At 36.1% G+C, this 22,062-nt stretch overlaps 1 protein-coding gene across 1 annotated transcript; it reads right to left on the minus strand.

Annotated features, from left to right (window-relative positions):
• Positions 1-1,212: 1,212 nt before the first annotated feature.
• LOC133300265 (SNF2 domain-containing protein CLASSY 4-like) lies at positions 1,213-9,276 on the minus strand (the record flags this gene model as incomplete). The annotated part of the gene is made up of 5 exons (XM_061499778.1): positions 1,213-3,117; positions 3,858-4,010; positions 4,369-6,025; positions 6,170-6,210; positions 9,229-9,276. Coding segments are annotated over 5 exons (3,804 nt in total), but the record flags the coding sequence as incomplete, so codon positions are not given.
• Between the last annotated feature and the right edge of the window lie 12,786 nt (positions 9,277-22,062).

Genomic DNA, 22,062 nt, shown 5'->3' on the forward strand with positions numbered 1-22,062 from the left:
TATTTTAGAAGAGCCAATTTCTTAGCAACAGAAGGGATATACATCAAGTCAAATAAAATTCACAGATGAAAGGGTGATGGCAATTACAACCATACATCTCTATCCACCAGCCATAATGCCATAGATTTCAGCACACGAGACTTATCTCTAAGGGCTTAAGTACTGCATAAACCAAAATATCTTTTTGTTTGTCACCAAATTTACACTGGTGGGACAATCTGATTGGGGCCCTTGGTGATCTACGTGTTCGTCTGCCTACTTTTGAACATTTTTTATTGATTAAGTTCAATGATTTTGACAAAATCAGGGAAAATTTTGTGGCAGTGTACAGTCTGTGAATGCTCAAATTTTTAAAGGTGAGAGCATACGTATAATCTTTTACAGTACTATTTTGGAAGGGATTTGAAGCCTGCCTTAATTCTAGACCTGCTCCGAATAGAATTGCCTACTGCAATGTATACTTGTGATTTATTAAAAAAAAAAAAATGACAATATTACTCTATCATTGACTCACTGCCATCAACAGAATATTTACCTATTAAAAATCAAAACCTAACACTGCCCCCCATATTTCATATCATAAACATTAGTAAGAGAAGCTCCCCTCACTATGGTGTATATCCGATGTATGTTGTTTTATCTTTAGGGAAAGATCTCTTTACAAAAATTTTTTTACAAAATTTTATAAATTACACTATGTACTCCCGGGAGAACATAGTGTAACCTAGTGTTCTCTCGGGAATAAATAATGTAATTTGTAAGAGTTTGTAAACAAAAAGTTTATAAATATAATCCTCTTCTTTATCTTTACGTGTAGAAACAAAATAACAACAGCTTCATACAAGTAAAAGAATATTAAAATAATAATAATAATGAATATTAGACATCAAAATAAGAATGATTATTAGACATCAAAAGCACTCAACCTTCCTATCAACAAACATATCAAATTTATTAGACATACGTTGCATAAAAAATTATCAAGTATATTAGTTTATAACTCCTTACTAAATTTACTTGCGGTAAGCAATAACTTATGCAAAAATGTAACATATAAATTCAACGACATTAACAATCACCTTTTATCCCAAACTAATCGGGTTGGCAAAAATGTAACATTTGATATTCATAAACAAAGAAAAAATACTGAATCAGATACAATCTATTTAACTAAATTTCAATCATCAAAGTATGAAGAGCAAAAACTCTAAGCTAAATCTCTCTCTCCTTTGGCTGTACCACGCAGTCACCAAACATGTCCTTGAGTTTGTCATGCCGAACCAGCCGATCAAGAACTTCATCCTCAAAAATTGCTTCACAACTCTCTGACTTATCATTTTCAGTATTTTTAGCTGAGAAAACCAGTTCAGATAACCTGTCCTTTTCTGCCTGTTTACAATACTTTGTACATTCAGTGGTTCCCTGTGTGATGAGATGATAAGTGTAAACAACTCTCTTTTGTCCAAGTCTATATGCTCGGCTAATAGCTTGTCTTTCCACTGAGGGATTCCAAACAACATCCAAAAGCACAACCCTTGAAGCTCCAATTAAGTTAATTCCCTCAGAACATGCTTTTGTAGATGCAAGTAATATCTTTGCTTGGCTATTTGCATCATTGAAGCTATGAATCAGGAACTGCTTTTGCTTCTGATCAAGCTTGCCATTCATATAAAGCACTTCCTTCCCCTCAGACCAATTAAAAACTGACTTGAGTTGGTCCATAATTAAAGACAAAGGGTCAATGTATTGGCTGAAAACAAGAACTTTCTCTTTAAATACCTCACACAACCGCACAAACTCCACCAAAAATCTTGTTTTGACACCTACAAACGGGTTCATTTTAAGCTTTTCCAACTCATCCTTGTCAACAACAGATTCTTCATTTTTTGATAGAGAGCAGCAGAGGAAAAGTGATGGATGAACAGACACCAAAGCCAACTTGTGTTCAAATTTGAATGAGTTCTGAGAAGATTCAATGCTATGTAGAAGTTCTTTCTGCAAATTGTCTGGCTTCAGAGTCACAACACATTCTCTCAATCCAGGAAGGTTCTTTTGAAGAATACTACCTTTGTGAACATGAACAAAAGGATCCATAAGCAATTTCAACTTGTTTATTTTTTCATCAGCAGGATTTCCAGAAGAAACCGGTTCCCAACTACCATTTTTAGATGCTTTCTTTTCCTTCTTTAGTCTACTTTGGCAGAACTTTTTCAGTTCTTGAGGTATCTTCTCAGGAAAAGAAGGTTTCACTAAGCACAATGTATTATAAAGTTCCAGAAAATTATTCTGAAAAGGAGTCCCTGAAAGGATAATTCGCTTAGGAGTTTGAATTTCTGACAGAACCTTCCAAATAAGACTACCCTGATTTCTTGGGGTGTGCCCTTCATCTAAAATTAACAAACCAGGAATGTCACGCAGAACCTTTCCCATAATCACTCCATTTACTTTTGCAGGTGCATATTTCTTCTCTTTTTTCATACTCCTATTTTTCCTTTTGGTTTCGACATCGCCGGCAAGCTTCTCATACAAATGGTAGCTGATTCCTAGAATGCTCTTTTCTTTGAACCATGAATACAGCTTTACCATACGTATGGCGTCCTTATTCTGGTATAGATTTCTAGACCAATCAATATCGTTCATGGCATCAGCATGTTCTTTTCCAGATAATTCAGAATTGTTCAGGTTGTGGAATGGAATTTTCATGTCCCATTTTTTGAACTCATCTTCCCAAGTAAGCAATATGTTAGCAGGAGCAATAATAACAGGTTGGCATTTTGGAAATACTTCCAAATATGTCTGAAGAAACACCATGGTCAACCTTGTTTTTCCAGTTCCAGGAGCATGAGAAACAATGCATCCACCAGGGCAACAAGGATCAGCACTCTTCAACTCATGAAGGTCAATGGTTCCTGCCAAATTTGTCCAGATAAACTCTAAACCTTCTTGTTGATGATTGTATAAGCTTTGTTTGATGTTAGGAATAAGGTCCCAAACCGTGCCTTTATTAAGAGAGCAAGCAGCTTCTGAGTCACCAACAGAAACGTTAAACTTAGCCCCATCAAAGTCTGAGACATTTTCTACCAGAGATGATTTTCTTTTTCGTGATCTTTCCGGAGCCTGTAAATTTACAATGGAGCAAACACAAATTAGCAAAAATTTATTTAACCTCTATCGTTTCATGGTAATCAATAGTTGCTTTACATTTTACAAAATCTTAGACGGGTTCGTCATTTTTACTATTGATGCAAATGAAAATTTTTGTAGCGATTATATTTACACTAGAATCCAAAATATTTACACATGCGTATTCTCACATTCTATATGTTTCTAAAAAAATGTTCTTTTGTAAAAAGACAGCAGAAATACATTTGCCATCTTAGACATAGAAAAGAAAACAAAAGTACTTAACAATAGTTAGCATCACAATTCCTAAATAATAATTCATAACAGGATTTAATATAAAATCCGTTTGGATGGACTTTTAAAGAAAAAAAAAATTATGCATTTTTTAGAATGATTTTTGTTTCAAAAATTAAAGCTTGGATTCAATTTTTGGAAAGCACTTTTAAAGAAAAAACAGTATTTTGACCATTTTAAAAGCCAATAATATTGGCTTAAAAAAAAGTAATATTTTAGTTTTACTTTTTCTTTTCTTTAAAAAAAAAAAAAAAGATTAGCATCCAAACACATAATAAAATGGGATGTACTTTTTTCCTAAAAGAAAAAAAAAACAACCTTTCGGGCAAAAATAATCCATCTAAACTGGCCCTAAATTCATGAGTGAAAAGAAGCTACGATCTCAACATCCAAAACTAAGGAAAATTATTTTCTATAAACCATCATCAAATCATGCTTACAATTGGGGGCGTCATGTACTTGATCTCAATCTGAACCCAAGAACAATATCTGCATAATAACCCAATCTGCTCCTCAAGATATATGTCATGCTTACAAACGAAGGCTGGACTTTGTGTGTTTTCTCTTGCTTCATTTGTCCCTTCACTTCCAATCTGCATTTCATAATATAAAAAAGTTATTTACTGATTTATCGTTACAATTAAAGATCCATTTGATTATCGTATATATCAATAAAATCAAGACCAAAATGGGCTTAAGTCTCTAACAAGTTTAAATTAAAACCCAAATGGTTATTCAGTATTGTAAATTATCTTCATATGGAAATAGCTGAGTTATTTTTCTTAACAGTACCACTAGTACCCTGCTAAGGCATTACTCCTTCACTCACACGTATAGTGAACATAAAAATACAAATTTCAAATTTAAATGTTCTTGAAAACTAATTATTGGAACTGAAATTATATTTTTTATATTTTGCATCAGCCTTTCAGCTAGTAAAAGGAGATTTACCTGGGAATTTATTTTTTCAAGTCTAAGCAATGTTTCCATTTCTTCCCACAACATATCCAACTCCTTCTCAGACTCAGATTTTTCCACCACCGGTTCAGGCTTCTTAAAGCCCAACCAATTTTTCAGTGGTGGCTGATGAACACCATCAACCTTTTCTTCCACAACATTTGAATCATCTTTAACCGAATCAGGCTTTTCCCTAAAGCATTCAGAAAGGAGTTGAATTAAATGTACCTCCTTTGACCTAGATGGCATCCTATGCATTTTATGCAACCCATCTTCGTGACCAATTTCATCATCCACAAAAACCTTCCTTTCACGATTACTGATTCTTACCCAATCTTTATACTCCTTTCTCTTATTGTTCTCCATGATTTTAACTTTAGCTGAATCTCCTATCTTCTCTTTGTTTCTTAGCAAAGAAGAAACACCTCTCACACCTGTATCTTTGTCATGATGCTCTTTTCCATTAGCATTGTTGTTGGCATCATTTTTCTTTCTCTTATTCAACTTATTTGAATCTCTATCTTGTTCCTTAGTACCCTTTTGTGCTTCATCTTCAGAAAGATAACCACCCAAGACTTCAACATCAGCATCGACATTTTCAGCTGTTCTTTTCAGTCTCTTTTCATCTTGTTTCTTTGCTTTCTCTTCATACAGCTTGGAAGAACATCCACTCAATACCACTTCAACAGAATCTGATTTCTTCCCTTCATCTTTATCTTGTTCACCACATTCATTATTATTCACAGACGATGGAGTATTCGAAAGCTCTCCCTCCTCTATCTTCTTACCTTTCCTTATTCCATCATTTTTTCTGCAAATTCCACTACTTTCAGTCTCCACTTTAGTCATCAGCTTCTTCTTCTTCTTCATCATCTTCTCCTCATCATCACAAGCGGTAAAACTAACTTCACTGCTTTCACTCATATTATCAACTTGAAAATCTTCATCACTAGTCTCTTCATCCTCGCCCTCCTCCGATGAAGGCGTAAGATAATCAGCATCTGTACTATCTTCTTCCTCACTCTGGCTATCTCCATATGAACTATGTTCTTCCTCACTCTCATTATCTCCATCTGAACCATGTTCTTCCTCACTCAAATTATCTCCATCTGAATCAAATGTAATTGGGTTTTCAGCTCCAAAACCACAACCATCATTGCCAAAGTTTTCAACTTTATCAGCAGACATATAACTTCCTTTACCTTCTTCATTCTTGTCTTCCTCCCTTTTAACATCCTGAAACCTCTTCTCAGAATGCTTCAATCCCTCTTCAGTACCATTATCATCATCACTCTCATCAATTTCAATCACTTCTATAGGTTCAGGCACATCATCAAACGATTCCCTCAGACGTTTACTAACAGAAACAGAGGCCAATTCTCCTTCAACCTCGCAATCGGATTCATCCACCCTTTTACCCTTCAAACCACTTTTGCTCCTCTGTTTCCCCTTGGATATAGATGATGAAGCTCGAGATCCAGATTCCCTTTTCCCTGTACCTTCACTACTTGAAACAGAGACCCTTTTGCCTTCACTTTCACAAAAAAATTCTCCCAAGAAAACCATATCAGGTTCACCAACCCTCTGTCTCCTCTTGGATGATCCACCATCTGAGAGGCTCAGCAAGTTCAAATCTTTCTTGCTACGGGTTCTGCTCGAAACAGAAGCCGAGTGATCCATGGCACACAACAACAAAGGCAAAACAAAAACGTTTATTTATTTATTTATTTATTTATTTTCCTTCTGTTTTTCTTGCTGTCTTTCTTCTGCGTTTCAACTTGCCAATTAAACCCACAATGCAAAATCTTTCATTTTTCCTCTGAAGTCGAGCAAAATCTACCAAATAGAGAAGAATGCAAGAAGTTATAATGGGTAGGTAGGGAAGAAAATGAGAAAAACATAAAAAAAAAAAAAGGGAAAGTCGATGCAAGCAAAACTAAGAGAGAAAGATAAAGAAAGCGTAACAGAAGGGACACACAGACACACACCAAAAAAAAAAAAAAAAAAAAAGTGGAAAAAGGAAAACTGAAGAAGAGAAGGACGACGCGGAACAGTTGCTATTTACGTAAATATGGCGCCAAACAGGAAAGCGAATCAACTTGGGTAATAACCCCATTTATGAAACAAAATCAATATAAAAAAAGTACAAAGAGTCAGAAGCGTAAATGATTTTTTTGGGGGAACTAAAAGGATCAATATCCTACGTACTAATTTGTTTGTTATATATTGTACGAAATAAATAAACACATAAAATGTGTGAGATTTATGTGAATCATATAAATAAAAGAGAGAAAAGAAAAAATATGAATTTTATGTATTCTTGTATATATATATATAAGAGATAAATTTATCTCCTACAAAAAGAAATAATAAATCCAATAAATACATAGATACAATCAAATTGCAAAAATCTCCCCGGACAAAAAATTAGCAGTACTAGGTATATATTTTTTCGGTTTTTTTATTTGTAGAATTAAATAAAATTACAGTTTCTTAAGATACTAATTAAGGAGGATTTTAAACCGATCGATAAGAACTAGGCATTTAAAAAGAGGATTTCACAATTAACTGAGGAGTATTTCACATTTAAAAGGAGTTATGAAGCACTTAATAAAAAGTATTAAATATTTTTAATTACTTTGAAAAAAGTGAAAATATTTTTTGAGTTTTAGATATTACTTATTAAGGGTGTTTCGTATGAAGAATTTGATAGGAATGTAGGAAAAGTGGTATAGGTAAAATATATTAACCCCGTTTGGTATGTCTTCAAGTTAGAGAATACCGTATAATCATAGTTGTTAAAATCTCGATTTATCACTATGATTTTGTGTTTTTACGATTTTTTTCATCAAAACGATTTACCAATATTCCAAACGTTTTTACGATTATTTACTATTTTTTTACATTGTGATTTTACGTTTTACGATTTTTTAGTCCCTTCTGATTTTAATTAAGATCTCGATTTTAACAACCTCGGGTATAATATTCCTCCTATGCATTTCGTTTTGTATTGTGCAATGAAAAAAAAAATTGCAATCTGAAGTGTGGTATTTTTTTAATCTGAGTCCCCAAAGCTGGAGAGAGGTTCAGCAAAATTTCTTGGAATCAAAAATTTTGAAAACTACAATGGATACTAATGTACGTTTTTTTACTGTCATTCTACTATTTTAACATTATTTGACCATTAATATGGGTAATTTCGTAATATCATAACACATTCTCATCAATATTTCACCATCAACCAAACATAACATTAGTAAAAATAAACTAAATTTTCCAATAACTTTCTGCCTACCAAACACCTTTTTGTAACTTACCCGGGCCAAAAATGTTACCCATCATATTATTAGATTTTTTTTCTCAGTAATAGAAAATTTCTCTCATACCAAATACCCCCTCAGAGCCTATTTAGTTAAAATCCGAAGAGACTCAGTGGGGTCGTTTCATTTTTATCTAAAACAAATATATTCAACAGATGAGAGAATTAAAAATATCCACTAAAAAGATTTATCCAATCCATAATGATATACTTAAAAATGTAATATATATTTTTTATTTAACCCAAATACAACAAGAATCCTAAAATATTACTTGACCAACTATCGAGAAAACCAAATACAACACAAACACTAATCAATAAAATGAATGAAGTCCAGACTAGTCAAAATAAAAAAACCAGAAGCCAAGCCATGACATGAATGAAGAAGGAACCCCAATGTGCATAAACGAAAGCTCTGGCCCCACGAAAGAAGCCCAGAAACCTACTAGAAAACATTCCTTGGATACTCGTGGCATAGAACAACAAAAAGAACATGAAATGCTTTCTGTGCGAGATATAGGGAGCACCTCAAAATGAGGAGAAGTGCCTCAAAGCTCAACTAATGAGGCAACGTGCATCTCAAAACTTGATTGCTTAGTGTTTATCCTCGTGTGGAATTGCAGAGGTGCTGCGAAGAAAGAATTTCAATAGCACCCCCAAAATGTTTGTTTGCACACACAAAGTTAGTATAATAGCTATTTTAGAACCTAGAGTTCAATGCACAAAGGCAGAAAGCATCATAAAGCAAGTGGGCTTCACAAGCTTCATAATCCAAGAAGTAGTTGGATTCTCTAGTAGATTATGGCTTCTACAGAAACCAAACATTTAAATATAACATGTATCCTATAAAGAACTAATTTTATTGAAAAGAAGTTTTTGTATATTGATATTGAATAAATTACATGAGTGAGTATTTATACAAGAAAGAATCGCTAAGAATGACTAAGCGATGACTAATCAATCCTATCACAATCCTAATCACAATCAATTCTAATCAATCACAATTAATCCTAATCAATCATAATCAATCCTAATCAATCATAATCAATCCTAATTAATAGGAAATAAAAACGGAAACATGTTTGAATTCTAATTTTCTACACTCCCCCTCAAGTTGGGAGGTAAATATTGATCATTCCCAACTTGCCAATCAAGTCTTCGAATGCTGGACGGTGTAAGCCCTTGGTAAGGACATCTGCCGTTTGCTCTTTGGTTGGAACATATATCAAATGCACACTTCCATCATCTAATTTTTCTTTGATGAAGTGACGATCAACTTCCACGTGCTTTGTTCGATCATGATGCACAGGATTTTGAGCAATGCTAACAGCTGCCTTGTTGTCACAATATAGTTTTATTGGTAGGGAATATGAAATCTTCAACTCTTGAAGAAGTCTTCTCAACCAGATTCCTTCACAAACTCCATGAGCTAAAGCTCGAAATTCTGCTTCAGCACTACTTCTTGCAACCACTGTTTGCTTTTTGCTTCTCCAAGTAACAAGATTTCCCCACACATAGGTGCAATAGCCTGAGGTAGATCTTCTGTCTACTGATGAGCCTGCCCAATCTGCATCAGTGTAGATTTCAATTGTCCTTTTATACCCCTTTTTAAAGAATAATCCTCTTCCTGGAGTATTCTTGAGGTATCTAAACACCCTATAGACTGCACTAAGATGCTTCTCCTTGGGTGAGTGCATGAATTGACTAATCATACTCACCGCAAAGGCAATGTCAGGACGCGTATGAGATAAGTAGATTAGTTTACCAACCAATCGCTGATATTGTTCTTTATCCACCTCATTCCCATCTTCAATACCTAACTTGGTATTAGGTTCCACAGGTGTCTCAGCAGGTTTACACCCTAACATTCCTGTTTCCAACAAAAGATCTAGAACATATTTCTTTTGTGTTAGAGTGATGCCTGTTTTGCTCCTAGCAACTTCCATACCAAGGAAATATTTGAGAGTGCCAAGGTCTTTGAGTTCAAATTGAGCTGCTAGAAATTTCTTCAAGGTGTTCAATTCCTCAATATCATCACCTGTAAGAATTATATCATCTACATATACAATAAGAATAGCAATTTTACCATCCTTAGAGTGTTTGTGGAAGAGAGTATGATCAGTCTGTGCTTGAATGAAGCCTCTTCTTTTGACTGCTTGTGTGAATTTGTCGAACCATTCTCTGGGAGACTGTTTCAATCCATATAGAGACTTTTTTAGTTTACACACTGATTCATTTCCCCTTTCAAAACCAGGTGGAGGATCCATATAGACTTCTTCATGTAAGTCACCATTTAGGAATGCATTCTTCACATCTAACTGTTGCAGAGGCCAATCTAGATTGGCAGCAAGAGATAAGAGAACTCGGATGGTATTGACTTTAGCAACCGGAGCAAAAGTCTCATGATAATCTATCCCATGAGTCTGAGTGAAACCCTTTGCAACCAATCTTGCCTTGTATCTGTTGATGCTATTATCTGCATTGAATTTTATTGTAAACACCCATTTGCATCCTACTGCCTTTTTTCCTTTGGGTAGGGTCACTATCTCCCAAGTTCCATTTCTTTCTAAAGCATTCATTTCTTCAAAGACAGCATCCCTCCATTTTTTATCATTGAGAGCCTCATGTATATTTCTCGGTATCTTTGTACTATCCAACATAGTATTGAAAGCACGAAACCCTGGGGACAACTTTCCATATGAAATATGATTAGAAATAGGATGAGTAGTACAAGATCGAGTACCTTTTCTGAGAGCAATGGGCAAGTGTAGATCATTTTCACCATGACACTCAAGTATTGGGGTGCTGGAACTAGAACATGGTTCAGAATCCTGGCAGTGTAGAGGCTCTGGGTTATTCACACTTTGAGGAGGCTTTCGCCTGCTATAATCTTGTCCCCATTTTGAGGAGGCTCCTGATGGTGAGGATTCTGTAGCTCCCCCTGTTTCCAAAAGTAGAGGTAATACTGTGGCATTAATAGGTTCCCATGACTGATCTTCATCTACTCCTATAGACTCCCCCTGAAGAGAAGTCGAGGGGAAGAAAGGGTCATTCTCAGAAAAAGTGACATCCATAGAGACAAAGACCTTACGAAGAGAGGGTGAATAACACTTATAGCCACGTTGAGTAGGAGAATAACCAATAAAGACACACTGGAGAGACTTAAGATCAAGCTTAGACCGTTGATGGGAGGGAATATGGACAAATACAACACAACCAAATAACTTGAGAGGTAAGGAGGAGACACCTCGGAAGGAAGGGAAGATACGAACAAGACTAGAAAGAGGAGACTGAAATTTCAGAATGCGAGATGGCATTCGATTTATCAGATACGAGGCAGTGAGAACTGCCTCTCCCCAAAGATATTTAGGAACACTAGTGGTAAACATAAGAGCCCGAGCAACTTCAAGGAGATGTCGATTTTTTCTTTCCGCAACTCCGTTTTGTTGGGGTGTGTCAGGACACGAGCTTTGGTGAAGGATGCCATGTTGGGAAAGATATTCTCCAAGAATAGAGTTAAAATACTCTTTGCCATTATCTGTACGAAGAATTTGTATAGCAACTTGGAATTGGGTTTGAACCATGGCATGAAATTTTTTAAACACGGATGCAGCATCGGACTTATCCTTTAGAAGATACACCCAACAAACTCGAGAATGGTCATCAATGAAGGTAATGAACCATCGAGTACCTGAAATATTTTTAACACGGGCTGGACCCCATATGTCGCTATGAATTAAGGAAAATGGGGAAGAGTCATGGTGAACTTTAGAAGGATAATGAGCACGAGTATGCTTGGCAAGTTGACAAATATCACAAGAAAACAAACTTGGACTTTTATTAATAAATAAGTTTGGCAACAACTTCTGAAGATAAATAAAATTTGGATGGCCTAGCCTACGATGCCACAGCATAACATCATTACATGAATCAAAAGGAAACATAGAGTTTTTTCTACGAAAACAGCTTCATGAGTCACATCCTCCTCAAAGTAGTAAAGTCCACCATCCTCTCTAGCACTGCCAATCATCCTCTCCGAGTCCTGTTCCTGAAAAACACAACCATGTGGAAAGAATTTAGCAAAGCAATGCAACTCAGAGGTGAGCTTGCTAATGGAAATGAGATTACAAGTCAGAGAAGGAACATAAAGAACTGATGTCAAAGTAATCAGCTCAGAAAGTTTAATGGTTCCGTGTCCCGCAATCTGGGAAAAACTGCCATCGGCGATCTTGACCCGAGAAGGTTCAGAATATGGAGTGTATGAACAAAACAAGCCAAGATTACCTGTCATATGATCAGAGGCTCCAGAATCAAGGATCCAATGATTTTGACTATCAACATGGAAAGTTGTACCTTGCTGGACCACATGACTAGTGGCCTTAGGAGGTTGCTCGTGGTAATAAAAAGAGTGTTTTGAGGAAGCCATGCATAAAAAGAGAAGGGTTGACCGTTGATGAAAAATCAAGTTTTGTAAACTTTTGATCTGACCTCTGGAACAGGAAGGGGAGAAGCCGGCAAGAAGGTCTGTGCAAGTCGCGACGGAAAAAAAACGTCTGGAAGGCGGCGCGTGGTGGCGCGTGCAGCGGCTGACGGCGATGGGTCCAGCGGCGGTCGACTCGTCGGATCCTTATGAGTCGAATGGTCACCTCACTTTTTTGATCGGAGGTCAGTAAACTAGGTTTCTGTGTTGGACAGATTCAAGGCGGTGTTTAGGAGGTGTTTGACGGTGATGGAAGTGTTTGGATGGTTATTTCAGATTTGAATTAGGGTAGGAACGAACCCGCTCTGATACCATATTGAAAAGAAGTTTTTGTATATTGATATTGAATAAATTACATGAGTGAGTATTTATACAAGAAAGAATCGCTAAGAATGACTAAGCGATGACTAATCAATCCTATCACAATCCTAATCACAATCAATTCTAATCAATCACAATTAATCCTAATCAATCATAATCAATCCTAATCAATCATAATCAATCCTAATTAATAGGAAATAAAAACGGAAACATGTTTGAATTCTAATTTTCTACAAATTTAACCCAAAAGCTTAACCTGATGCTGATTAATGGTTTTATATATATCTAACACACCTCTCATACAAGAGCCCACTAAGCTTAAAGGGTGGATAATATACAGACACATCTACCTGTGTTAAGAAATTCCACAAGAGAAAGTGGGGGACGATGGGGATCGAACCCGTGACACCGAGGGCTTTGATATAATGTAAAAAATCAATTCAACGCAAAAACTTAAGTTGTTTGGTGAAGGTCAATTAATGGTTTTATATATCTCTAACACGTCCAAAAATATAACTATTTCATTCACTGCAATGTTGAATCTGCATCCCAAAAGACCTTCCTTTTCACAGTGCTTTACACAAGCCCCAGGAGGGAGACTGGGAAGGAATTGTGGGACTAGTTTTGCATCTTGATGTGTTCAGGAGCCTTGGCTGATGGCAGTCGACTTCAACGAAATAGTTGCATTAAATGAAAAGAAAATAGTGCACTAGTCAATATTAGTCACTATCAGGATTTTGCTCAAACTTTACACGATTGTAATGGACTTAGGGGGAAAATGGCCTTGGTTTACCAAAGTTTGGAAAGCTTTACTCCCTTTCTCAAAGAGTGGAATCAACACGTTTTTAGGAAGAATGGTCATAAGAAAAATGTGCTACTGGTTCGGATACAAGGGATTCATCGTAGCCTCTAGAGTAACAGTAATCATAGTCTAGAAAGGTTGGAAATCTAGCTTCAAAGAGAGCTTGATGAAGTGCTTCTCCATGAGGAGAGCCTCTGGTACCAAAAATCATGTACCAAATGGATCAAAGATGGTGATTGTAACACAAAGTTATAACTATTCCAATAAGGAGGCATATCAATAAAACAAAAGCACTACAAAACGACCAAGGCATATGGGTCACTGATGTAGAGCGGCTCCAACAGATGGCTTGCGGGTTTTTTAAAAAACTCTACACCGAGGACTTCCTCAACTAGGATCGGCATGAAACCAAAGTAAGGTGGCTAGTTCTAGATGAGGACCTATTAAAATAGTTTTAGACACCTTTCACAATGAGAGAAGTTAAAAAGGCAGTGTTTTCCACAAAGCCATACAAAGCACTTGGACCCGATGGATACGTTACATGTTTCTTCCAGCGCAACTAGAACTTTCTAGAGGATTATCTGTGTAAGTTTATACTTTCAACACTCACAATCCAGAACCTGTGGCAGCCCTTAAAAACACCTTAATAGTGCTAATTCCTATAGTCTACAAGCCAATTACACTGGCCAAGTTCAGACCTTTCTCATTATGTATTGTCACATGTAAGGCATTAAATAAAATGATAGTGCATAAGCTACGATCATTGATGGAACATTTTGTCTCACCTTACCAAACAAGCTTTATCTCAAGTAGGAATATCCAAGACAACATTATAATTACCCAAGAGATGATTCACTCTATGGGTAAATGAAAGGAAAGACAGGGTCTAAGACCTTGAAGATTGACCTTGGAAAAGCATATGATCATCTCAATTGGAAGTTTATATATAATATACTCGAGAAGATTTATAACAACCTTCATTGTCATAATAGGTGACAGTGAATCAATTAAATGTTTAAGTTAATTAAACACATAATTAAGGAAACGACGAACGGTAAATCATGTAATTGACATGATAGTTAAGTGAAGAATATAGTTCTTGCTAGACAAGTCTAATAGGACACAAGTATAAGTATGGAATATATGTGAGGACATAGATGTCATTATGGTAAAAGTTAAGGTTATCTTGATAATTGACCAAGATTAAGTCAAAGCTTGAATTAGATAGTCTAATTTAATTGTATGGTTAATTTCATGGGTTCAAAGTGATTTTATTGTAATGAAATGATGTTTAGATTAATTTCTTAAATTAAGTCAAAGTAAGATTAATTAGAAACCAATAGAAATTGGTATAGGTCAAAGATGTGTACAAAGTTGTCAAGTTAGTAACATAACTTAACTTTGTAAATTCTTTGCATGATTTTTGATGCATAGGTGAATTCTATGCATCCTTGGATGTTTAATTTCTAGAAGGTCAAAGTTGAATGAAGACTAACCAATTAGAATTAAGTTTGAAAGGTCTTGAAAGAATGAACCAATGAATGTGTGGTTTGAATATTCAAAAGGTGACATGTAAGCAACTAAGCAAACTTAGCTAAATTCCAAGAAGCAAGTCGGATACTTCACTTGGAAGGGATCTAGAATGTTGTATAAGATGATAACAAGCTAAGTGGGTACAAAATGAACCAATAAGAATTCAGCATGAAGACTAAAGTCAAAAGTTATAAAGTTTAGTAACTTCAGAGATATTTCTCCAACACATAACGATCATCTTTCTTTCCTCTAAGTCCCATGCACCTTTCTTCTTTCTTTCTTTTCTTCATGGTCATGGCTATTCTTGGAAAAGAGCAAGAGAGTTCAAATAGATTGAGGCACTTTTAGCAAAAACCTATTACACAAGAGTTGTAGCTTAAGGTCTTGTGGTCTAAACCTTATTTCTTCTCATCTTAAGAAGCCTTATATTGAGAGATATACTCACCTAAAGAGGGATGGTACTGTTCATCAAGAGTGGAAACATTAGGTGTTCATCAAGTGTTCAAGTTGGAAAAGGTTGCTGTTGTAAATAGTAATTATGTAGTCATTTATTAGTAATTATGTAGTCATTTATTTGTATTTATTTAGTCTGTTACTTGTATATTGGGCCAAGCCAATTAGGTCAAAATTAGGTCAAGAAGTCTCTATAAATAGAGACCCCTATGTACAGATTCAAATACAATTCAATAATATTTCAAATACCCTTTTCTTTCAAGTTGGTATCAGAGCTCTCGATCCAGAGGGCTCTGCTTCCGCAATTACCTCCGTTAAAACAGAAACATTCTTTCTTAGCCTCTTGCCGCCAATAGCTGCCACCGGAAAATTTTTTCGGTGGACCAAGAGGACCAGTTTTCAAATCCTTTTTCTCTGATCTATCAGCTTACGGACGTGTTATAATCGTTTGACGACCGGATCTTCCCAAAACAACATAAGGCCGCTACTGTTCATCACGTTTTGGACACTTTTCCGGCGACCTTTGAACTCCGACATGCCACAGAAAGGTTCGAGACCGTCAGACGACCTTGCCGTCGAAATTTCAGCTCCGGCGGCCGCCGCACGCGCTCTCACGCGCCGCCACACTCCCGGCGAGTGAGGCCCACTCGCAGACACCTCCACCGGCGCGTGGAGGCGCGTGGGCCACTTTTTCCAGCTCCGGCCAAAAAGTTTTCTGATCTTCTCCTCATCCTATTTCTGGATCTGTGCTCTCCTCTCAGATCGGACGTCGTTTGGTATTTGTTTTGTGATTTTTTGGCTTCTTGGAGTTTTTCTTTGACCATTTTCTGTGCAGTATGGCCTCTTCTCAAAGGAGTTCTTTTTCAAAATTTTATGATGGTACCTCTTCTAGACCTAAGAGAGATGATCGATGGTGTTCTTATTGTAAAAGAACAGGTCATATCAAGGATTTATGCTTTCGCCTTTATGGAAAGCAAACTGTCTTAGAAAAGATGGCAAGGTTGCGTGGTCAACCGCATTTTACTAAAATAACTTCTGCAAAAACTGGTAGTGCTTACATCTTAGGGATGTTCTTCATGTTCCTAAACTCTCCACAAATCTTCTTTCTATTCATAAAATTACAAAAGATTTGAATTGCATTGTAACCTTTTATCCTACCCATTGTGTTTTTCAGGATCTCGCCACGGGGAAGACGATTGGTAGTGCTAAAGAGCAAGGTGGGTTGTACTATCTGGTGTCACAATCTTCTGCAAATAAAGTAACAGATCACATCTTGATGTCTCATGGTCAATCAACTGCTGATTCTTTGATTTGGCTTCATCATAAGCGCTTAGGTCATCCTCCATTTAGTTTACTCAAATCTTTATTTCCGTCATTGTTTTTGTCTAAATCTGTTGAGTCTTTTCATTGTGATGTTTGTGAATTTGCTAAGCATCATCGTGTGTATTTTCCTTCTAGTATTACTAAGAGTGTTGAACCTTTTGATCTTATTCATTCTGATGTTTGGGGTCCCTCTAAAGTCCCTCATGCTTCTGGAAATAGATGGTTTGTTTCTTTTATTGATGATTGCACTCGTGTAACTTGGGTGTACTTAATGCGTGAAAAGTCTGAGGTACCACAACTGTTCTTTCAATTTTATAAAATGATTGAGACCCAGTTTGGTAAAAAAATCAAGAGACTAAGAACAGATAATGGTACTGAATATGTTAATCACAGTTTTTCCCAATTTATAAGAAATAACAGTATGATTCATGAACTTACTTGTGTTGACACCTCCCAACAGAATGGGGTTGCTGAAAGAAAAAATCGTCACCTTCTTGAAGTGGCTCGTGCATTAATGTTTCAGACACATGTACCCAAATACTATTGGGGAGATGCTATTCTTACTGCAGCATTCTTGATCAACCGTTTACCCACTCGGGTACTTGACCATGTAAGTCCTATTCACTCTATGACTTCTTTTTTCCCTTCTATTCCAACTATGATGAGTCTTCCTCCACATGTGTTTGGGTGTGTTGCTTTTTTTCATATTCATAAACATCATCGCAGTAAGTTGGACCCTAGGGCTATTAAATGTGTTTTTCTTGGTTATGCTCCTGATAAGAAGGGCTACAAGTGCTATCACCCTAGTAGTAGGAAATTTTTTGTTTCTATGGATGTTACATTTCAGGAATCTGAGTCCTTTTTCCAAGGTCCTCATCTTCAGGGGGAGAATCCTTCACCAGAAATCTCATCACCTCCCTTCCTTGAGTTTGAATCATCAGTGTCTACTCCTTTACCTATGTCAGTGTATCCTCCACCTGGTCGTCCTGTTCCTCCTGTGTCTGTTCCTCATGTGTCTGATCCTCTTGTGAGTAATCCTCCTGTGTCTGATCATCTTGTGAGTAATCCTCTTGTAACTGATTCTCCTGTGATTGATACATCAAGTACACCAGAGATACGAAAGATTATGACACCTAAAAGAAGGAAACAACCCACATTGTCTCAGCAGCAACCTCAATCGTCTGAACCACTGGTAAGTCCTGAATCTCATATTTCTGATCATGATGTTAATACTTCTGATGACTTACCCATTACTACTGATTCTGATGATTTACCTATTGCTCTTAGAAAAGGAAAAAAGAGCTTGTCCCAAGAAAGCTTGTCCCTCTTGTACTCAATACCCTATCTCCCAGTTTGTTTCCTCTGCTAATCTTTCTGTGCAGCACAACAGCTTTGTTTCAGCACTAGACTCTATTGCAATCCCAAAATCAGTACATGAAGCCTTGAAAGATAGGAATTGGGCTCAAGCCATGCAAGAGGAGATGAATGCTTTGGAGAAAAATAAAACATGGGAGGTTATTGATAGACCCAACGGAAAGAAAGCAGTAGGGTGCAGATGGGTTTATGCCCTGAAATATAATTCTGATGGCACTCTTGAGAGATACAAGGCTCGATTAGTGGCCAAAGGTTACACTCAAACCTATGGCATTGATTATGAAGAAACCTTTGCTCCAGTTGCAAAGATGAATACAGTGAGAATCTTGTTATCCCTTGCTGCCCATTACAATTGGGATATAAATCAATTTGATGTGAAAAATATTTTCCTCAATGGTGAGTTAGAAGAAGAAGTCTACATGGAAATCCCGCCTGGTTTTGATTCTGTGAAGGGGGAAAATAAAGTTTGTAGATTAAAAAAGGCCTTGTATGGATTGAAGCAGTCACCTCGTGCTTGGTTTGGTAGGTTTACTAAGGTTATGATGACCTTAGGATACAGACAGAGTCAAGGAGATCACACTCTTTTCTTCAAGCACTCCCAAAATGGGAAGCTTACTGTGCTCCTTGTATATGTTGATGATATTATTATCACAGGTGATGATTTTGTGGAGAGACAGATTCTACAAACACGGCTTGCCTCTGGGTTTGAAATCAAAGACCTTGGGAAATTGAGATATTTCCTAGGGATAGAAGTAGCTCATTCAAGCAAAGGAATTTTTATCAGCCAGAGGAAATATGTTTTGGATCTTCTCAAAGAAGCAGGAAAGCTCGGGTGTAAACCCTCTAATACTCCTATTGAGCAGAATCACAAGATGGACTATGAAGAAGAGAGTCCTCCAGTTGATAAAGGACAATATCAACGGCTAGTTGGGAAATTGATATATGTGGCCCATACTAGACCAGACCTAGCTTATGCTGTTAGTGTTGTCAGTCAGTTTATGCACGATCCAAAGGAAAAACACATGCAGGCAGTAGAGAGAACTCTTCAGTATCTTAAAGGTACTCCTGGTAAAGGATTGTTATTCCGACGTGATGGTAATCTATCTTTAGAAGTCTACACAGATGCTGATTATGCTGGATCCGTGACTGACCGTCGTTCTACCACTGGTTATTGCATGTTTCTTTGCGGTAACTTGGTGACATGGAGAAGTAAGAAACAAGATGTGGTTGCCAGATCAAGTGCAGAAGCTGAATTTCGAGCTATGGCTCAAGGCATTTGTGAGTTACTGTGGCTGAAAATTGTACTTGATGATCTAAAAATAAAATGTGAGGGACCTATGAAGCTGCTATGTGATAATAAGTCCGCTATTTGTATAGCTCATAATCCAGTTCAACATGATCGGACTAAACATATTGAGGTCGACCGCCATTTCATCAAAGAGAAACTTGATAGCGGGTTGATTACCACTCCATACATTCCCACTGGGCGTCAATTAGCTGATCTATTGACAAAGGAGCTTCCTTCAGATAGATTTCAAGAACTTGCTAGCAAGCTGGGAATGATAAGTATCTATTCCTCGGCTTGAGGGGGAGTGTTGTAAATAGTAATTATGTAGTCATTTATTTGTATTTATTTAGTCTGTTACTTGTATATTGGGCCAAGCCCATTAGGTCAAAATTAGGTCAAGAAGTATCTATAAATAGAGACCCATATGTACAGATTCAAATACAATTCAATAATATTTCAAATACCCTTTTCTTTCAAGTGTTGCCTAGCTCCTAAGGAAGTTAGATAAGGTAACATACTTTCATTTTAATGGTTGGAAATTATTATATATTGGTGTTTACGACTGATTAGGGTTTGTTTATACCATGATCAAATGAAGTTATTTCATGTGGTTTTAAGTGATTTTAGGTTGTTTGTTGAATCTATGTAAAACTATGCATAGAAATGCTTAAAACAAGCTAAAGGGTTTGGTAAATTTGTAACACATAATTCAGCCAAGTGAGTTCAAATATACCAACCATGTGTTTGATAGAATATCTAAGTGAAACTTGAGTTTTAATGTGTTGTGATGATGTTTAGTTTAAAAGAAAATGAGTGAAAGTTAAAAGGAAAAGTCATAGACCTTACACGAAGGCTATACGACTATGAACATATTAAGTGATAAGGATTGTTTTGTTATCATAAAAGGTTATTTAAAGAATGGTGTAGTGTGGTCTAACATGGTTTATTAGGTTGTAAAGTTAATAAATCATGTAGAAATATTATGTGTACAATTCGGCCAACACATGTAAATAGGGTTAGAATTGTATAATTGAATATACAAGTGTTGTGCAATGTTCAATTGATAAAAAGAATCAAGAATGGACATAGTTTAATGCGAGTAAAATGGATGAAAAGTCATTGGACTTATCTATATGCCAATTCAGGTATATACGTAAAAATGGTGCAAGAGTTGAAGTTAAATTCATATCATGGTGAATTAATAAACATGATAATGTGTAAGATGAATTACACTAATAAAGTAGTGTGAAATTTGGTGAGAAAGTGTGTGACCTAATGTGTAAAGTTAGGTTATTAAATGTAAAGTGTAAGTTAACCTAATGGTAAAGTGTTGTGAATTAGGTTAAATGGGTTTCAATTGGTTTAATTAATAGTAAATAAATGACTGAAGAAATGCATGAATTGATGTTGTATATCAATTCGGCCATGATGGTTAAAGTATCATGGAATGTAAGTTAAATTCAATTAAATATTGAATGACATTTGTGAAATGGAATGAAGTAGATTTCAAGTGGTTTTAGGGTAAAATAAACCCTAATGAAGTGTTAAATACTTACTTAAGTTAGTGGTTGTAACTAATTAGTATCACGAGTCTAAGGATAAAGTGTGAATTTGTATTAAGACTTGTGTGGTATGGCATGAACTGTTAATTAAAAGGGTAATGAAGAGAGTTACGAAGTAGGTAATTGAATTAACGTGCATAGTATAACAGACATTAATCACAATCCAAGAACATCCACACAGAGATATCATTCAAGGACCTCATCATATAACTCTCAAGACATTCCTAGAGTGGTCCCAACGGATAACAGCTCTAAAGCATATGCCAACTAGAACACCCTCAAGGAGACCTATCCAGTGGAAGTCACCCAACACAATTCTACAGCTAGAGAATACGTGTATATATATATATATATATATATATATATCACATTGCACACAAGAAATTCCAAAGATGCATGAACATACTATATCACACATTACAATGAATCACACTTCCAATCATTCCTCCCAATGGAGCATGGTGGAACACATAGGGGATTCACCTCAAGACCAGAAATTTACCTTTTTGAAGCTGCCAAAATAAATAGCTTCAAACACAAGCTACCTCCACCACAAGTGATCACACTTGAAAATTACCATAAGTTGTTATCCAATATACGCACCTATACAAGGATGTGAAGAAAAAACTATCAAACAAACATTTACCTCTACGTAAAGCCAATGGATAACATAATATCAAGTTATATTTAATACTTACCAAGCTTGAATCAATCAAGATTCAAACTGTTTCCATGACACTCAACGTTTGATTCCCATCCAATGGTTTACTAGGTTTCACTTTACAATCAAGAATACAATATAGGAATCAATACATCACTCGATTACTCAAGTGTCAAACACATGAGTAACAATTTCCCCTTCACTTTCCTTATTTGACCGAACTATGACATATTAAGGGTCCATGTCTTTACTTCCACTTAACTAATTCATATTCCACTTAGTTTCCTCACATAAAAACATCATGGAATTCAATTAATTACATTCATCACATATTTTCTCCATGTAGGCCGAATTCTACTCAGGGTAGGTTTCATGGCATCATTTTCAATTTAACACCAACAATCACTCATTTCAACAAATTAAATACCCCACTACCATCAAAGTATCACTTAGGCATTTTATCAAACACCTAGCATGTCTTTTTTTACACTTCATAGCCGATGACCTTTCTCAACATACAACATCCTCTTTTGAAATTTTAACACATTAATTCACTTGTTGCAACAACAATT

This window comes from Gastrolobium bilobum, unplaced genomic scaffold, assembly GCF_033153095.1.
Source record: "Gastrolobium bilobum isolate Gb01-03AN ecotype WA unplaced genomic scaffold, APGP_CSIRO_Gbil_v1 utg1963, whole genome shotgun sequence".
In the NCBI taxonomy this organism is placed as follows: domain Eukaryota; kingdom Viridiplantae; phylum Streptophyta; class Magnoliopsida; order Fabales; family Fabaceae; genus Gastrolobium; species Gastrolobium bilobum.